This window comes from Schistocerca cancellata, chromosome 1, assembly GCF_023864275.1.
Source record: "Schistocerca cancellata isolate TAMUIC-IGC-003103 chromosome 1, iqSchCanc2.1, whole genome shotgun sequence".
In the NCBI taxonomy this organism is placed as follows: domain Eukaryota; kingdom Metazoa; phylum Arthropoda; class Insecta; order Orthoptera; family Acrididae; genus Schistocerca; species Schistocerca cancellata.
Genome location: NC_064626.1, coordinates 382,188,107 through 382,207,828, shown reverse-complemented (window position 1 = coordinate 382,207,828; position 19,722 = coordinate 382,188,107). Strand labels below are relative to the sequence as shown.

Genomic DNA, 19,722 nt, shown 5'->3' with positions numbered 1-19,722 from the left:
TTTTAGTCAGATTGCCATGTATGACAAAATGTGGGTCCACCACTACAATCCTTAATTCAAACGAGCTAGTAAGGAGTGGCGAAGAAAAGGGGAGGGAGCCCCAGGGAAAACAGACTCGAACGTCAGCTGGCAAGGTTCTTTCAACCGATTATCTTTACTGGAGAGGCAACACACAATCAGTAATACTGCGTACTGTTGCGAGCTGTTGAAGGTTATCCGCCCCTGGTAGCTGAGTGGTCAGCAAGGCAGAATGTCATACCTAATGGCCTGGGTTTGATTCGTGGCTGGGTTAGAGATTTTCTCCATTCAGGGACTGGATGTTGTGTTGTCCTTATCATCATCATCATTTCATCCCCATTGACACGCAAGTTGCCAAAGTGGCATCAACTTGAAAGACTTGCACCAGGCGGTGTACCCGACGTAAAGAGAGGGACTGCTCATCACTGCAGATGCAGCAGCTATGGTTGGCTAAGCTATATGGAAGGGACTTCTTGGTTTGGTATGGGTGGCAGATGTCGAAGTGCAAGTACTGCTGGTGGTTGGTGTCTTGTTGGGTTGAGGAAGACCAGGAGAATTGAATGGAGGAGACGGTATTGAGGTTCTGGAGGAATGTGGGTAGGTGTCCTCACCCTCAGTCCAGATCATGAAGATGTCATCAGTAAATGTGGACCAGAGGGTGGGTTGGGATTCTGGAGGGATTCCTCTAGATGGCCCATTGGCAAAGGATGACACCATGAGGGTGCCCATTGGCGTACCCTGGATTTGTTTGAATGTGATGTCTTCAAGGAGAAGTAATTGTGTGTGTAGGTATAGTTGGTCATGGTGACGAGGAAGGAGGTTGTAAGTTTGGAATTCATTGGGCGTTGGGAAATGTGGTGTTCAATAGTGCTGAGGTCATAGGCATAAGGAGTGTCAGTATAGAGGGAGGTAGTAACATCAGTAGTGACGAGCAGGGCACCGTGTGGTAAAGGAACAGGAACTGTGGAGAGTCATTGGTTGAAGTGGTTGGTACCTTTTATATAGGAGGGTAGATTACGGGCAATAGGCTGAAGGTGTTGGTCTATGTTGGTGCATAAGTTCATAGTGTTTTTCCATAAGTGTAATAAACACAACATATACACTCTCTTTTCATAAAGATGACTCTTTTAAGTTGTAGACAGGCACAAAAAAAGACACTTACACATAAGCTTTTAGCCACAGCCTCACCAGAAAAAGAAGAGAAAGGCGCACAAGTCATTGGCTGACAGGTTATGTGTAAGTGTCTTTTAATTGTGTATGTCTGCAACTTAAGGTGTCATCTTTACAGTAAGTAGCCATCTAGCTTTTCCTACATTGCTAATATTCCAACCTGGAGTTTCCATTGTTTAGTATATTCTCCTTCACTATTTACAACACACTGCCAACACTGGGGTAACCTTTCAATTCCACGACTGTAGAAATCTCATGGTTTTAATGAGAAGAACTCGTCAAGCCATGTTTGGAGTACATTTTCATATGGAAAGGAATTTGCTTGAAGGTTGTTCCATAGAGAGCAAAAAGATGAAAACCTGAGGACACAAGATCAGCTGAGTGTGGTGGATTCATAATGACTCCCCAACCCAACTCCTGTACAGCACTTTTTGTCAGTCTAACAGAATACTGGTGGGCGTTATCATGGAGCAACTTTGCTTCATGTAGTCTTCCTGGTCATTGTTCTTGGGTTGTGTCTGCAAGACGTCTCATTTATTGACAATGATGGTTAGCAGTGATGGTTACATCTCAGGGAAGCATTTCGTAGTAATGCACACTGTCTCTATTCCACCAGATGCCTAACATTATCTTATTTGGATGTGTATGGGTTCTTCTACTGGGAGTTGCTGCTTTGTTTGGACTCACCCATTCTTTTCTTTCCCTTGTTTTAGCATAAATACACCATTTCTTGTTACCAGTAATGATACATGATAGGAGTGTTCAGTATTGTTGCTCACAAGCAAATTGATGATGAGCAAGCAGAGATGCATGTATGGCGACCTTCTGATTTTGGCTTAGAGCATGCAGTACCCATACATCCAATTTTTTTTACCTTCTTTATTGCATGCAAATGTCGCAGAATGGTGGTGTGGTAACAGTTCATCACATATGCCAGTTCTAGCATACGCTGCATGGATCTTTGTGGATAAAAGCATTTAAATGATTTTCATCAAACCCCAATGATCTTCTTCAGGGTGTATACGGGGACAGGGAAAAAAAATTCTTGAATTATTCCCGGATTTCTCCCGGATATCCCGTTTAAAAAATATGCCTTTTCCTGGGCGGAAATACACGTTTTCTGTGCTAAGTGACAGTAGATCTTCCGTAGATTTTCCCTCGGAACAGTAAAACTTATCAATCCATATACGCTGCATATTTTTGTATTACGAAAGTATAAATTCTAATTGCACCAAACACAGCGCGTTAGTTTCCGCAGCATTGAAACCAAGGTTGTGATGTCCTTTTGTAAGCGAATCATATCTCAAGCCACGAGATCTCGCCAGCCGATGACAGCAGCTATTCAGAGCATAGGACACGTGTTATTGTCAGCCAATAGCAAGATCACAGGTTACATGCGAACACACAAGAGGAAAAGTTAGCAGTTTACATTAATGTACACAGTACCGTATATCTACAAGAAAAGCTAAGCTTTCACATATAATATTGGTCTCTAGCACTCTACAACAAAAGCTAAGCTTTCACATCTAATATTGATCTTTTTTGTGTGTGTTATACTTTAAGATACATCACACAAATGTGCTAGTAAATTTAAAATTATGACATAAATGTCTCGGCTCGAAATTCTTGTAAGTGGCTGTTCCTCAAAAAGTTCAGTTTCGAACGCTCTGTGATTTAGAAATCCATCCCACTTTCTCACATGTAACATAATTCATCTTGAGTAAAAAGAAATTTACTTTGAAAGTAAAGCTTTTCTAACTACCGTTCGCAATACTATCCGGAGACTGTTAGAAATAGGTTCGATTTACCAGTTGCCAGGAAACAGGCATTATTGTGCGTCTGCAACTACAGTTGTGTAGGAGGCCCGCATGTTCATGTGTATAAAGCACTAAGAGAGCTTACATTACACAATAAAAGAAACAGGGCATTAGAGGATACTCCAAAGAGCATCGGAATTTCATAAACCATACTAAAATACATAATTCGGCTTGAAGCGCAAATTGGCAAATTGGCTATTTCCAGATTCACAATGAAGTAGGTCCCATCTGATATTCAGCTTTTCAGTGTGGTTTTTGGGATGTAAATTTTCTTGGAGTACCAGTACTCTACGATCTCATTTTTGGTTCTTTATTATGGCATAATGCCATACATGGCAGACAATGATAACGTGCACTTGAAATTCAGCGAACAGTTGGAACTAGCCAATACTGTAGAATGAAACACTTAGTTTCAAATAAAATGATTGCCTCAGCGGAAAGATTAATAAAGCCAAATTTCTGTAGCAAACTTGCAGAAATAACTTCATTGTTCTGCAAGGCGATTAATGCTTGACTGCTACTAACTTGGAAATAAAATAAAATAGGAAAACTGAAATTAATAATATATTTTTGTTCTCCTATTAATGTATTTTAATTCACTTGATAGCTCCTGGCCACAGAAATCCGTTTTTGTTTTCATTTGATGTGGGAGCTGTACACGAAGAGAAGCAGCGAAATCACTTAACGTAAAAACAGGTCACGTGGAGACTAGCCCCCTCCCCACTACAACTCAGACAACTCTGTGCAAGCGCGAATCTGGCAGCTAGGCCGCGCTAGAAAAATTTTTCTCGTTTGCATCTGGCTGCTTGCTGCTACTACCGATACAGGTAACAGCCAAACTTCAAGTAGCGGGAAGCGGGTGAAGGTATTGCTTATAAGCAAGTCAAATGCGCATGCGCAACAGACCGCTGGCAACTGGTCAAACGAACCTTAATGTGAACAGTTGTGACGTCATGCTCATCACAAGCTGTTTATTGTTACGAAGAATTACAGTCTGCGCCCTACGGCCTTTGACATATTTTTGCTATTTGCAGACGCTTGTGCGTGCATGGTGTTTTGTCGTTGTAAATTGCACATTTCCTTTGCCACTAAAGTTTTATTTTTTTCCCTCTCGTTTATATTTTATTGCTGCATTATCATTCTCCAGTAGCGGGATACAATAACATTCTTTGCTAGAGAATCAATTCTGCATTCAAAACTACAAAAATTTAACTGAAAGCTAAAACAATGAAAAATTCCCGGGTTTTTCCCGGTTTTCTCCTGGATGAAAAAATTCCCGGGTTTTTCCTGGATTTCCCGGTTGTCCCGGGTCATATACACCCTGTTCTTGAACATAGAGAGTCACTAATGTCAAAACGATCCTCTTTAAAATGAGAAAATCATTTTCTTGCAGTGGCATTATCCCCAAATGTTTTGCTGCTGTCACACACCTACTGAAATCAAACAGAAGAATATGCCAGAAATTTCTGCACTTGCCCTCCATTTTCTAGTGCCCACAGCTACACTCACTGTCTTCAAATAGCAGTGTGTAAATTCAAATAGCAACAGTGAAGTACAAATAAAAAATTACAACCAATAAATAAACCCATAGCAACTGGAATACCAACATGCAAAACAAAAACATTGTGAACTTAATGCGCCATTCTAATATATTTGACTGAAAGTTGTACTTTACCTAAGCATGGAATAACATAACTTCCATATACCCATAATTTTGGTTGCACATTGTTCAATGGCAGAGCACCAATACTGAAATACGTGAATAGGTTTATTCAATGGAATTCGTTTCACAATTCAGAGACTCATGGTGTGCATATGATGTAAAACAGCCAGGACAACTAGGAAACAAATAAAACTGCTGCAACTGGCACATGAGAACAACATGGGACAGTGCACAACGGGACTGGTGAGCAGCTGCCGGGAAAGACATGTTTTATCACCTTAGGGTCCGACACAGAAGCCTAATGCACTGACTCTGTTCTTGCCATAGCCATACTCATAGCAGAAATTTTGAAATCAGATAATACATCTGCTGTGTAACTGTTGAGATTTCAAAAGAAAGCAAGTGTTAGAGAGAGGTGTCCGATTGCCACATCTCTATCGGGGCCAGATGCATTGCATCTCTATTTCAACTCTCAGCATAGGGTCATTCACATTTACACACTTCCAAATTTCCAATTGTAAATTTACACATGTAAATTTATGCTTTCTGCATAAACCTTGAAGTCCGACTGTCCACTAAGCATAGCTTTACATGTCAGATTTGCAAAGTTGCAAAACCCCTAAATAGGCTGCTACTATGTGCATTCTGACAGGAAAATGTTCCAAAGGTAAGGCAGAAATATCTGATAGGAGCAGCACCGATGAGTCCAGCAGCAGATCTAACTTTTGAACTAAGTAACGCAGTTGAAGATTGCTTGACAACAAAAACATTCACTGACAGTCTGGACACTTAATATCTCTTGCCTGAAAATGCAGCGCTAGCCATTTCTGGTACACTTTTCAGTCTTCCTGCTTATCATTGAATGATCGTAAAGCTGGAATAGCCCACAGTGCTTGTGACTGGTGGAACACTGAACTCGTCAAAAGGCTTCCCAGTTCTTGATGTTGATTGAGTTGTTGCTGCGACAGTCCAAAAAACTTTGCACCTGTGATAGTTGTGCCTTTTGATACAAAAGTACTCTCCTCATTGCCATTTTTGTGACTTGCTCTTCTATGGCAATAGTTACTTATTACACATGCATAAGTAGAATGCAATATGAAAAGAAATTGAATAAGTTCACAGTAAAATAAAATGATTGTATTCAATCAATACATTTGATGAAGTTATTAGATGAGGTCCTTTCTGTCAACATGCTTTGCTCACCTGTAAAAGGCAGAAAGTATGTTGAACAGTTCTGTCAGGCTACTACCTTCCACTATAAAATCTATTACGCCCGTGAAAGATATTAGTAGAGGGTATCCATCAAGTATTAAGATAACATTTCCAAGTTAGAGGTGTCTGTGTCAACTTGTTAGGCTGTTTCAGGCATTCAGATTGGCTGATCTAATGTTACCATTCAGTTTTTCACGCAATTCTTCAGTCTTTTACCGCTGCGTATAATAAAGCTGTAAATGTACTGTTGTTACTACAAAGCTTATTTAATAAAAAGTGTGTTGTGTGACATCCTCCAAATGTCCGTATCGCCCTGGAGTACCCATTAGGTATTTGATTGTGTTATAATGCCACAAGTCAGGCACGGAAAGAAAAATGGATAAATATTACGAAGCTTGTGTATCTTAATTGCAACTAATCCTACATCATTATTCTGCTCAAAAGTTTTTAAATGGGCAACTCCGTAAATTATTGTGAATGGGGAAGTTGAAGTATCTTTTATTCTACAAATATTTTGATTTGAACAATTATACTTTTTGAAATGGTACAAACAGTGCCTGCCAACATATGATGTGTTGTGCCTAGAAGGTAACCAAGCAGTAAAATCCTCATTGCCCCAAACAATTTGAGAGAAATGTTACCTGTGAACTTTCTGAAGTAGGCTCCTAACAACAGATTGTCTAACATAAAGCATAATTGTAAGTTGAATGAATTCCAAATCTTATCATCATCATCATTATAAATTGTTCGACTCATTGCTGTGTGTCTCCATCCCTAACAGTTGCTTCTCTTAGTGCCTGCTGAAGAGGTGGACTGGTTATCTTCTTGATTCGATCTAACCACCTGTTCACTGCTCTCCCCTGTGGTCTCATGCCCTCAAAATTTCCTTCTGCGATTATTTTCTCCACCTTTTCTCCCAATAAGGCCAAAGAACTGGAGACTTTTATGTCTGATACAAGAAGAAAGACGCCTAGAGATATTAAATTGCTCAATAATGGCCACATTAGTGTCCTGCACTAGCACTAAAGCTCAGATGCATCAATATGCTGCTTATCCCTAGCCTTGAGGGTCCCTGTTTTGCATCTGCAAAAGAAGATTGAAAATAAGTGTTTCACCAAGCTAGATATTTCTGCTGTTCATTAGCACTCTGTTCTGCCAGATCTTGGTGATCTGCTTTATAGCTACTTGCCCTAGTGTGATCCATCTTCTTATCTCATTTTCACAAGTTCCCATGTTGTAGATGATTGACCCAAGATAGGTGTGAAACAGTGCAAGACTTTCAGTTCCTGTAATCGGCCCAAAAGTTGGACCTGTCCTACTCGATCAGTTGTCATGAGTTTGGACTTGGTGAGATTGATGTTCAATGTATATGGCAGACTAATGCCATTTACCTTTTTTAGTAGTGTGCCAATTGAACAGAATTTTGGCATTATATTCCTCAGGTGGACACCCAACAACTCTTCAATCATTGCCAGACCAAGTAATGGTTCGTAAAAGGGCCATAGGTGGACCAATGTGTTAAGACTTGATAAATTTGCAATACGCTTTCTCTTGAATAACTCATCCAATTTTTCTGAAATCGCAATCATTTGTTTGTGTGTACATGTACAACACGTCAACCAATTTCTGCCCCATTTAGATAACACCTTTGTGGTGTATCATTATTTTCGTCGTTTAGTGTATATCAAAAGCTTTAGTAAATAAATGTCTACTTGTGTGTGAAACAACAAAGTACAGCAGGGCAATGAGCCAGCTGCAGTGACAAAAAGTAGGTGCTGTTTGATTCTTTGTCGCTTTTACTTTCACTGCCTATCCAGTAGGTGTTAAGACTTGTCTTCTCACAAGGCTGATATTATAATTTCTTATTCTTTTTTCCTCTTGCTGAAAGAGTTGTATAAAGCAAACATTTGACATTCAAATTATTATTATTTTTTTCTGATTTGAAGACACAATCTTTCTGGTTTGGACTCTTAATCTAACACAGTTTGACCAGTGTTTCTTACACATAGTGTGCTTTCAAATTGATTAGGAGAGGAATATTACTGCAAATGTTGCATTTGTTTAGTTTTAATACTTCCCTTTTGGTAAGTAGTAGTTAATTTGTTTTAGATTTCTTGGATTTTTATAAAACGGTATTATTATTTACAGCGTGGCCGTTTGGAAGATGTTGTTGTAAATGATACGTATCGTGGAAAACAACTTGGTAAACTGTAAGTAAATCATATACTTGACTAATCATTTGTTTTATTTTATAATTATCTGATTGTCTATAATAAAAGACTTTTATTCTTATGTTATAAGGAAAATTGTGGCTGTATGTGAATCATTTATGAGTAATTGAGACCTCTCAGTGAATAGCAGAAGTGTTGAGTCGTCACCAGGCACACACAAAACAGAAAGAAAACTCGGTAGCTTTTGAAATAAAATCTTTTTCTAGCAAGAGTTTGCTGTATTTTGCAGTTGTATTCGTGGTAAAATACTAGATAACACGTGAAAAAGTGTGAAATGTCAAAACATAAAACAGAAAAAAAACGTGACAGATACGCATTACAAACCGTTTTATTCGAAGGAATGCAAATTATGATAATTTCATCTATCATTATGATAATCATTTTTATCATCTGACATTGACTGTACACAGCTTCACGTCGCTTTTTTCTGAACAGAAACATGGAGTATAATATCACTGCCTTGAGAAAAACTACACTGAAGTGCCAAAGAAACTGGTATAGGCATGTGTACTCAAGTACAGAGAGATATAAAGAGGCAGAATACAATGCTGCAGTCGGCAATGCCTATACAAGATGACAAGTGTCTGGCACAGTTGTTAGATTGGTTACTGCTGCTACAATGGCATGTTATCAAGATTTATGAGAGTTTGAACATGGCGTTATAGTCGGCGCACTAGCGATGGGACACAGCAACTCCAAGGTAGTGATGAAGTGGGATTTTTCCTGTATGACCATTTCACAAGTGTACCATAAATATCAGGAATCCAGTAAAACATCAAATCTCCTTCATCACCATGGCCAGGGAAAAATCCTGCAAGAACAGGACCAATGACGACTGAAGAGAATTGTCCAACGTGACAGGCGTGCAACCCTTGTGCAAATTGGCGCAGATTCCAGTACTGGGCCACCAACAAGTGTCAGCGTGCAAACCATTCAGCGAAACATCATCTATATGGGTTTTCGGAGCTGATGGCCCACTTGTGTACCCTTGATGACTGTATGACACAAAGCTTTACACCTCATCTGGGCCCATCAACACCAGCATTGGACTGTTGATGAGTGGACACATGTTGCCTGGTCAGACGAGTCTCGTTTCAAATTGTGTAGAGTGGATGGACATGTATCGGCATGGAGACAACCTCATGAATCCATGGATCCTGTATGTCTGCAGGGGACTGTTCAAGCTGGTGAAAATCATCTAATGGTGTGGGGCGTGTGCAGTTGGAGTGATGGGAGTGATATACATCTAGATACAACTCTGACAAGTGACATGTATGTTAGCATCCTGCCTGATCACCTGCACCCATTCATGTTCATTGTGCATTCCGATATACTTGGGTAATTACAGCAGGACAATGCAACAGTCTACATGTCCAGAATTGCTACAGAGTGGCTCCAGGAACACTCTTCTGAGTTTAAACACTTGCTCTGGTCACCAAACCCACCAGACGTGTACATGACTGAGCATATCAGAGATGCCTTGCAACGTGCTGTTCAGAAGAGATGTCCACCCCCCTCGTACTCTCATGGATTTATGGACAGCCCTGCAGGATTTATGGTGTCAGTTCCCTCCCGCACTTCTTCAGACATTAGTCACGTCCATACTGCATCAATTGCAGCCCTTCTGCATGCTTGTGCGGGGCCCTTACACGATAGTAGGCAGGTGTACCAGTTTCTTTGGCTCTTCGGTATAATTCCTTGTATTTAACTTCAAGAAAATTGAGCTTGCTTTGTAGGTCCTCTTCTTTTCAACACTAGGCTGGGAAAATTAGTTTGGACAGCACGATATTTTATTTTATTTCATTGTGCTGCACAATATTTCAACTAGAAATATATTGTGATGGTTCTTTGTAAGTAACAACCACCCTTTTGTTTGTTACACATGACGTTCCTTGAATTCCTGGCTCAGTATTGTTATTCATGTTTCGAATATTGCCTTTCTTTTCCATCATAAAGCAAACGACACCAAAGACTAATGTTGGGAATAAAGTGAAGTAAAATGGGTTGGGAATAAAGTGAAGTAAAATGGGCTATTGCTTATTGCATGTTGGAAAGAGAGTGAGTTACATGTGCTCGGCACATTCATGATGTCACAAAAAAACAAATGAATGTACACACTGCGAAACCTAGTGTGGTATTTTGAATTATCGAGGCTTCTTTGCTGCTTCCAACCCATCTCAAGTTATTAGTCAGGGCACAATCAACAACTTACAGGGAAAAGAGCAAAAATATCACATTTTGGCAGTTTCAGTGTTTCCCATCTTCAATTAGCAGATAGAAAAAGCATACACAATTTCTTGAATATTCCTTGCAACAGGTCACAAACTGCTATGTGATGGCAAAGATGTGAGCATTATTTTTCATTTTTGGACTACGATTATTTCATCCCTGTCATGCCATTGCATTTTTCCTTCTCTCTGTTTTGAAAAACAAATTACACAGATATGGACTTATAAAATTAAATATTTCTGGCTTCTAGTGATCACATTCTTTAAACTTAACATTTTAAACATGAGACTCTCATGGTACCATCTGTTAGTCTTTATTTTTCTGGTTCTATACCAACTCTGCCATTTATTGGTATTCTGTTTGTACCATAAGCTTATGTTTTCTCTCATCTCCCACCTCCCACTGTTCCCTACATGTATTGCCTATTGTGTTGGCAAACTTCTGATATACTTGTCTGGTATTTCTCAGCTACTGCAATCCACTGTGAATAACCTATGCCGTATATGTTCCTCTTGACCTGGGATTCGACCTGTTCCGTATGTGTACTGTTTGACATGAGATTCTGTGTGACTTGTTTCATTGTTTACTGGTTTTAAAAATTGTTTCGTACCACGCTAGCTTTTACATTTTTAAGAAAGAAAATCATGCTGAAAGTTCAAAATTGAGAATTTATTTAATTATTTTGCTGCCTCATGAGACAGTGTCTCATATTGCAATTTTTCTTGATTGTTGTCAAAACAAGTATGCAGGTTTTCACCCTTTAGTGAAATAATTAACCTAAGTTTATAGGGACAGTTAAATTAATGGCTTCATGGTATTCTTTCCGGTACTTTAATAGGAGCCACCAAGTAATGTCCATAGCACTCACAACTTATAGTTAGTAAAATTAATATTGGGAGGAGGTGTATTAAATGACAAAATTTAAAGTTTATTATAACTGAGTTAGTCATAATAACACTAAATAAAGATGTGCATCTTCATCTGTGAGATATTATTAGCTGTAGAACATGCCCTTAAAGTGGAGGTATCATCATAAAATAATTTTCTGAGGGTTTTGTGTTATTTGGACAGTGTATCTCACTTTTAAAAAAATTCTCCATTACAGAATTGTGACAACCGTTGCATTGTTGGCTAAGACACTGAACTGCTACAAGATCACCCTGGAGTGCAAAGACAAATTAATACCGTTTTATCAAAGCATAGGCTATGTTCTGGAGCCTGGGAATTCAAATTCTATGTCGATACGTTTTGATGCTCCTCAAAAAAAGCACACCCCAAATGCTGCTGCAAAATTATAAATTTATAAGTTTCCCAGATATAATGGATGTAACACTTTGTAACAATTGTACTTAATATTCTCCTATTGGCATGTGTATTTTGAAATTTAACTTTTATTTAATTTCATTACTTTGATAATCTGTCCATTTCAATTGAATATAGGAGAGTATGAAACTAATTTGTTGACTTTTCATGTGCAGATTTACATCATGCAGCACAATATCTGTAAATGCTTGTGAATGATTTTTGAATTAAACCTAATGTCCTGCATAACAAATTACTTTTAATTTCTTTCACAATACTTCTAACTTTCTTAAAAAACACCAGAGTGTTTAGAGTGGTAAGTATTGTACTATAAGCATACATAACATCAGATAGTTTTTTTTCTGTATCTGTCTTGTTAATTATGCTGAGCAGCACTGATTTTGTGTATACTCATAAATGTCAAAATTAGACCACACTAAAGCTTGCAGTGGTTTGAACTAGGTTCATTTTGTGGCATTGAAATACAGAATGGAAAGGAGAAAAAAAAGACATTAATGGGGAAATGTACTAGTTAGAATCATAGTTCTGGAGCTGCACAAAACAGAGGAAGGATGATTGGAGGTGCTGATACAAATAGTGCCTTTTGCATAGAAGGGAGTAAAAAACTTACAGGAATAACTCCTATATTCAGATTCATTTGTAGATGCCTTTATTATAAGCTGGAGCAGCTGCATAAACAGTTGCTTACGTCATAGTGTTTCTAAATGGCACAGCAGAGAAAGATGAGAGGTGTACTCGTAAAAGAATAGTTCACTGGAAGTCTTTAATTGTGCACAATTGTGAATCACTTTGTAGTGAGTGGTTTTTTGTCATAACTAATGAAATAAAGGCTCTGTGGGTGTTTCTCTTTGTGTGAATGCATTTCAATGATTAAATAATTGTTTTAAAGTCAGTAGTAAAGAGTTGAGATTGAGTAAAAATGTATGTCGTTACCACATTCCTTCACTATACTTGAGATTGAGTAAAAATGTATGTCGTTACCACATTCCTTCACTATACTTTACTTTACATGTTGCAAGGGCCTTATCGACCATACACCTGCTCTATAAGCCTCTTCCACTTCTGTCTGTCCAGTGCACTGTAGCTTTGCCAGTTTTTGTTCAAGGAAATCCTGTCCCGTTTCCGAGGCTGGCATTGAGTATCCTGACCGTTTCGTATTTTTACATGAGTGGGTTGGTAGCCCTCTGCACAACCCTAACCTGGAGGACCAGTAGTCTTGACTTTAGGGTACTCTACCCATAGGAGGGTTGCCTTCACCGCGGCTGAGTGAGCCTCTCCTGCCCGTGCTACTTTTGGTCCACGTCAGGTATTTTTTTTCCCAGTACCCTCTATATCTAGAGAGCATTCCCCTATCTGCCATCTAGGGAGGTGCACAATGGGGGACTAGCAAACTGCCTTCACTATATTGCCCCAAATTAAGTATAAAGCTTTGTTTGCACTGAGTTTGAAACATATTTTGCAACAATGTTCGCTATATTGCTAACAGGTAATGCAGCACTCCTAATGTTTGGAACATGCTACAAACACAAGAACAATTGTCTATGGCTATGTCAGGAAATAGTTGGGGTATCTTGAACAGTACAGGATAGAAGTCCAAATCTGGTTGTATGAAAAGCAAATACAGTTAAGAATATTTTCAAATCAAAGAGGCCCCAGTACACCATATATTAGGTGTTAATATATGATGTGTGATGTAAAAGTAATGGGAATTTTTGTTTTTCTTAAAGAATCTTCATTTAATGATGATGATCATCATCATCTGTTTTTGTTTCATCAGTGGTGGCAAAAGACATCCTTTTGTGGTTACCTTCAGCCTAGGTAATAGAAAGAAGTCACAGGGAGCCATGTCCAGTGAATATGGTGGCTGAGGCAAGATAGTGGATTTGTTTTTTGCCAAAAAATTGCGAATATGTGTTGAGCTCTTAGTGGGAGTGTTATCATGATGCAATTTCCCTAACTCCAATCATTTTCTTTTGATTGCTTCATGCAAAAGGTGCATAACCTCCAGATAGTATTCTTTATTGATGGTATGACCGACTCATGATACCAGTATACCCATGTTTTGTCATCTGTTTTAACCTTGTCTAGAAGTTCTGAATTGCTGTCGATTTCATTCTGCAATTCCTGAGCGATGTCTACATGATGTCGTTTTTGGTCAGAATGCAACAATTTCGTCCCCCCTCTCGCCGCCCCCCCCCCCCCCCCCCCAAATAAAAAGCAGCCTATCTTATGGTTATTCAGCGATTTTTCCAGAACCATTTTCTTTACTTCTTCCACATTGTTATCAGTAATTGATGAGCTAATGTGCACAGGGTGGTTGTCATCAACTCGACACTCTTCGAAACAGTTATATAACTCATAGAGCCTTGTTACTCACAGTAGATTCATCAAAAGGTGCAGTCAACATTTCAAGTGCAGTGCTGCACGTTATTTCATTTTTCAAGCAACATTTAATGCAAATTCCTTGCTCCATCTTTTTCTAAAGTAAAAATTCATCGAGCACTAAAAAGCTTTTATAACCTTTTCAGTGTCAGCAATAAACTAAATATTCAAAACAGCCAAAAATGTGAATGTACATCAAGTACATGAGTATAAACTAGAGAAAAAATTGTAAATTGTATGTATAAAACCTGATAAATTAAAAAAAAATACTTGTTAATTTTGTATCACACATCATATGTCAGAATGCATAAAGGCAAAAGAAAGAGAACTAAAATGGATGTTCTGACTATTGTTGTCCAATATTTTGAAAAATAAGACAAGATTAGCATTTAAATTTAAAAGTGTAGCAGGTTTGTAATGATAACTGTCCAGACATCCTACACTGTTGCAGGAACAATAGCATAATACTAATGTTGCAGTGCCAATGGAATTAATTATTGAATAAATCCTAGCTTTCTCAAAGACTTCCAGTACATTCATAAGTGCACTGATTCTGAAAATCCACTATGCCTTCATACCATTGCTTCAGATTTTGTAATGTACTTAATAAATTTGAACGTCAGACCATAATCATATTTTATCATTTGCTCCTTTTAAGATCAGTAGTACATGGTACTGTAACTGATTAAATTGCTCTTCAACATTGGTGAAGTCAGTAAATAAGAGGGTGGATCTCATTTGCATAAAAAGTTGATATCCTAATGAGGAATATAATGAAAATATTCTAGGAAAGGATTCAGATCTGTCAAAAGCTTAATATTTTCAGGGTTCTTCAACATACATAAACCTATTAGAGAGAGAGAGTAATATAGCATCGCTAAATACTGCTGTTACATGACATATTAAGTGTCTATAGGCTACCAAGAGCTTCGAATGACTTAAGACAAAATAAGGCAGAAGGGAAAGATAACATCCCTTCAGAATTTCTAAAATCATCGGGGGAAGTGGGAACAAAATGACTATTCATGTTGGTGTGTAGAATGAATGAGACTGGTGATATACCATCAGACTTGTGGAAAAACATCATCCATACAATTTCAAGGATAGCAAGAGTTGACAAATGCTAGAATTATAGCACAATCAGCTTAACAGCTTGCGCATCCAAGTTGCTGACAAGAATAATATATACAGAAGAATAGAAAAGAAATTAAACATCCATTAGATGACAAATCAGTTTGACTTAAAGGAAAGGTAAAGCACAATAGAGGCAGTTCTGAAGTCACAGTTGATAGTGGAAGCAAGACTGAAGAAAAATCAACACACATTCATAGGATTTATTGACCTGGAAAAAGTTGTTGCACAATGTAAAATGATGCAAGTGTTCAAGATTCTGAGACAAGTAGGGATAAGCTATAGCAGGGGCGGGCAAACGTTGCACGCGGCTCATGAGCGCACAGCGCTGCACGTGTGCTGCTCGTGTGCAATCGTCGACTGGGGCACTGGCGACAGCCGGCAGGTTGGGGCTGTGTAGTGCCAGGCTAAGCTGCGGACGTTGATGTGTAGCGACCACTACGTAGTGAACGTTGTATTTCAAGAACCGGAAAATGCAGAGTGGTCAAGGAAACGGAGAATCGCAGATTTGCTATCTTTTAAAAAGTAATGGGAGAATCATTTTTTCTTTGTGCAAAAACGTGAAAATTCGAAATGTTTAATATGTGGCAGTATTCTCGCTGGTCAGCGGAAGTTTAGTATTTAAGGCCATTATAACAAATTTCACAAGGACGAGTACAATTTATTGTTGGATTCTGAGCGGATGGGGGAATTGACTGAGCTTAAGAAGAGCAATCTGACGATACTAGATGAATCTGTCGTAGTTGCTGTGGTCATGAGAGATCTGCGACTTCCTTTCGTCATGTCTCTCGTCTAACTGATTTAACATTTTATGGAGCACTGTTCTCAATTTTTCAGGACGACAACAATAATAGCCCAGCGGTACGTGCAAGTTATATGATTGCGCTTAATATAGCGAGAGCTGGAAAACCATTTGCTGAATTAGTAAGTGTCGGTTAAGAGCAAACATCAGTGATGAAAATTTAAGTAACTGTTTGTGTTTGTCTGTATGTAGAAATTTTGTTCCATTCCACCTGTGATAATTAAATAAAACGTATCGTAGGTAATAGGTCCTCTTTCAAAACACGATATCTTTCAAGCACTCCTACTAACCTTATTCCTAAGCAAGCTAGGAAACAAAACGCATTTCAGAGGAAGGAGCAGAGAGACGGTATGGTGGGGAGGGGAGATAAGCGGGTGGCCAGCTTGCCCCTGTGTGCACACAGATCACCTGTTAACTGCACGCGTGCAAGTGCACCGCACATGTGCAGGATTCCTGCCCGCCCCTGAGCTATAGGGAATTATCGGTTAGAATACGGTATGTACAAGAACCAAGGGGGAGCAACAAGACAAAGAATGAAGTGCTCAGATTAGAAAGAGTGTAAGACAAGGATGTCGTCTTTCACCCCCACTGTTGAACATATCCATCAAAGAAGCAATGACAGAAATAAAAGAAAGATTCTAGAGTGGGTTTAAAATTCAGTGTGGAAGGATATCAATGATAGATTCATTGATGACATTGTTATCCTCAGTGAAAGTGAAGAAGATGACCAGATCTGTTGATTGGAATGAACAATATAATGTGTAGAGTATATGGATTGAGAATAAATTGAAGAATGACAAAACTAATGAGAAGTAGTAGAATGAGAACAGTAAGAAACTTAGCATCAGGATTGGGGATCACAAAGTTGGCAGAATTAAGGAATTCTGCTACCTGGGCAGCAAAATAGCCCATTATGGACAGAGCAAGGAGGGCAAAAAAGCAGAATAGCAGTGGCAAAAAAAGCACTCCTGGCAAAGAGACGTCTGCTAATATCAAATTTAGGCCTTAATTTTAGGAACAAATTTCTGAGAGAATGTGTGTTTGGAGCACAGCATTGTTGTTGTTGTTGTGGTCTTCAGTCCTGAGACTGGTTTGATGCAGCTCTCCATGCTACTCTATCCTGTGCAAACTTCTTCATCTCCCAGTACCTAATGCAACCTACATCCTTCTGAATCTGCTTAGTGTATTCATCTCTTGGTCTCCCCCTACGATTTTTACCCTCCACGCTGCCCTCCAATACTAAATTGGTGATCCCTTGATGCCTCAGAACATGTCCTACCAACCGATCCCTTCTTCTGGTCAAGTTGTGCCACAAACTTCTCTTCTCCCCAATCCTATTCAATACTTCCTCATTAGTTATGTGATCTACCCATCTAATCTTCAGCATTCTTCTGTAGCACCACATTTCGAAAGCTTCTATTCTCTTCTTGTCCAAACTATTTACCGTCCAGGTTTCGCTTCCATACATGGCCACACTCCACACAAATACTTTCAGAAATGACTTCCTGACACTTAAATCTATACTCGATGTTAACAAATTTCTCTTCTTCAGAAACGCTTTCCTTGCCATTGCCAGTCTACATTTTATATCCTCTCTACTTCGACCATCATCACTTATTTTGCTCCCCAAATAGCAAAACTCCTTTACTACTTTAAGTGTCTCATTTCCTAATCTAATACCCTCAACATCACCCGACTTAATTCGACTACATTCCATTATCCTCGTTTTGCTTTTGTTGATGTTCATCTTATATCCTCCCTTCAAGACACCATCCATTCCGTTCAACTGCTCTTCCAAGTCCTTTGCTGTCTCTGACAGAATTACAATGTCATCAGTGAACCTCAAAGTTTTATTTCTTCTCCATGGATTTTAATACCTACTCCGAATTTTTCTTTTGTTTCCTTTACTGCTTGCTCAATATACAGATTGAATAACATCGAGGAGAGGCCACAACCCTGTCTTACTCCCTTCCCAACCACTGCTTCCCTTTCATGTCCCTCGACTCTTTATAACTGCCATCTGGTTTCTGTACAAATTGTAAATAGCCTTTCGCTCCCTGTATTTTACCCCTGCCAGCTTTACAATTTGAAAGAGAGTATTCCAGTCAACATTGTCAAAAGCTTTCTCTAAGTCTACAAATGCTAGAAACGTAGGTGTGCCTTTCCTTAATCTTTCTTCTAAGATAAATCGTAAGGTCAGTATTGCCTCACGTGTTTCAGTATTTCTACGGAATCCAAACTGATCTTCCCCGAGGTCGGCTTCTACTAGTTTTTCCATTCGTCTGCAAAGAATTCGTGTTAGTATTTTGCAGCTGTGGCTTATTAAACTGATTGTTCGGTAATTTTCACATCCGTCAACACCTGCTTTCTTTGGGATTGGAATTATTATATTCTTCTTGAAGTCTGACGGTATTTCGCATGTTTCATACATCTTGCTCACCAGATGGTAGAGTTTTGTCAGGACTGGCTCTCCCAAGGCCGTCAGTAGTTTCAGTGGAATGTTGTCTACTCCGGGGGCCTTGTTTCGACTCAGGTCTTTCAGTGCTCTGTCAAACTCTTCACGCAGTATCGTATCTCCCATTTCATCTTCATCTACAACCTCTTCCATTTCCATAATATTGTCCTCAAGTACATCGCCCTTGTATAGACCCTCTATATACTCCTTCCACCTTTCTGCTTTCCCTTCTGTGCTTAGAACTGGGTTTCCATCTGAGCTCTTGATGTTCGTACAAGTGGTTCTCTTATTTCCAAAGGTCTCTTTAATTTTCCTGTAGGCAGTATCTATCTTACCCCTAGTGAGATAAGCCTCTACATCCTTACATTTGTCCTCTAGCCATCCCTGCTTAGCCATTTTGCACTTCCTGTCTATCTCATTTTTGAGACGTTTGTATTCCTTTTTGCCTGCTTCATTTACTGCATTTTTATATTTTCTCCTTTCATCAATTAAATTCAATATTTCTTCTGTTACCCAAGGATTTCTACTAGCCCTCGTCTTTTTACCTACTTGATCCTCTACTGCCTTCACTACTTCATCCCTCAGAGCTACCCATTCTTCTTCTACTGTATTTTTCCCCCATTCCTGTCAATTGTTCCCTTATGCTCTCCCTGAAACTCTGTACAACCTCTGGTTCTTTCAGTTTATCCAGGTCCCATCTCCTTAAATTCCCACCTTCTACAGGTCATAACCAATAGATTGTGGTCAGAGTCCACATCTGCCCCTGGAAATGTCTTACAATTTAAAACCTGGTTCCTAAATCTCTGTCTTATCATTATATAATCTATCTGATACCTTTTAGTATCTCCAGGGTTCTTCCATGTATACAACCTTCTATCATGATTCTTAAACCAAGTGTTAGCTATGATTAAGTTGTGCTCTGTGCAAAATTCTACCAGCCGGCTTCCTCTTTCATTTCTTACCCCCAATCCATATTCACCTACTACGTTTCCTTCTCTCCCTTTTCCTACACTCGAATTCCAGTCACCCATGACTATTAAATTTTCGTCTCCCTCACTATCTGAATAATTTCTTTTATTTCATCATACATTTCTTCAATTTCTTCATCATCTGCAGAGCTAGTTGGCATATAAACTTGTACTACTGTAGTAGGTGTGGGCTTCGTATCTATCTTGGCCACAATAATGCGTTCACTATGCTGTTTGTAGTAGCTTACCCGCATTCCTATTTTCCTATTCATTATTAAAGCTACTCCTGCATTACCCCTATTTGACTTTGTGTTTATAACC

The 19,722-nt window shown here is 38.9% G+C and overlaps 1 protein-coding gene across 3 annotated transcripts in view; it reads left to right on the top strand.

Moving 5' to 3' along the window:
• The window catches only part of LOC126175195 (probable glucosamine 6-phosphate N-acetyltransferase), a 44,653-nt gene that overhangs the window by 14,006 nt on the left and 10,925 nt on the right, over positions 1-19,722 (top strand). For 2 of the 3 annotated variants that reach the window (XM_049921816.1, XM_049921797.1), the window contains exons 5-6: positions 8,029-8,090; positions 11,446-11,895. In XM_049921816.1, the coding sequence (XP_049777773.1) occupies positions 8,029-8,090; positions 11,446-11,638 (255 nt within the window). In that variant the 3' untranslated portion in view covers positions 11,639-11,895. Of the gene's footprint in view, positions 1-8,028; positions 8,091-11,445; positions 11,896-19,722 lie in introns of those variants that run through there. The other variant, XM_049921807.1, reaches the window with a different exon arrangement.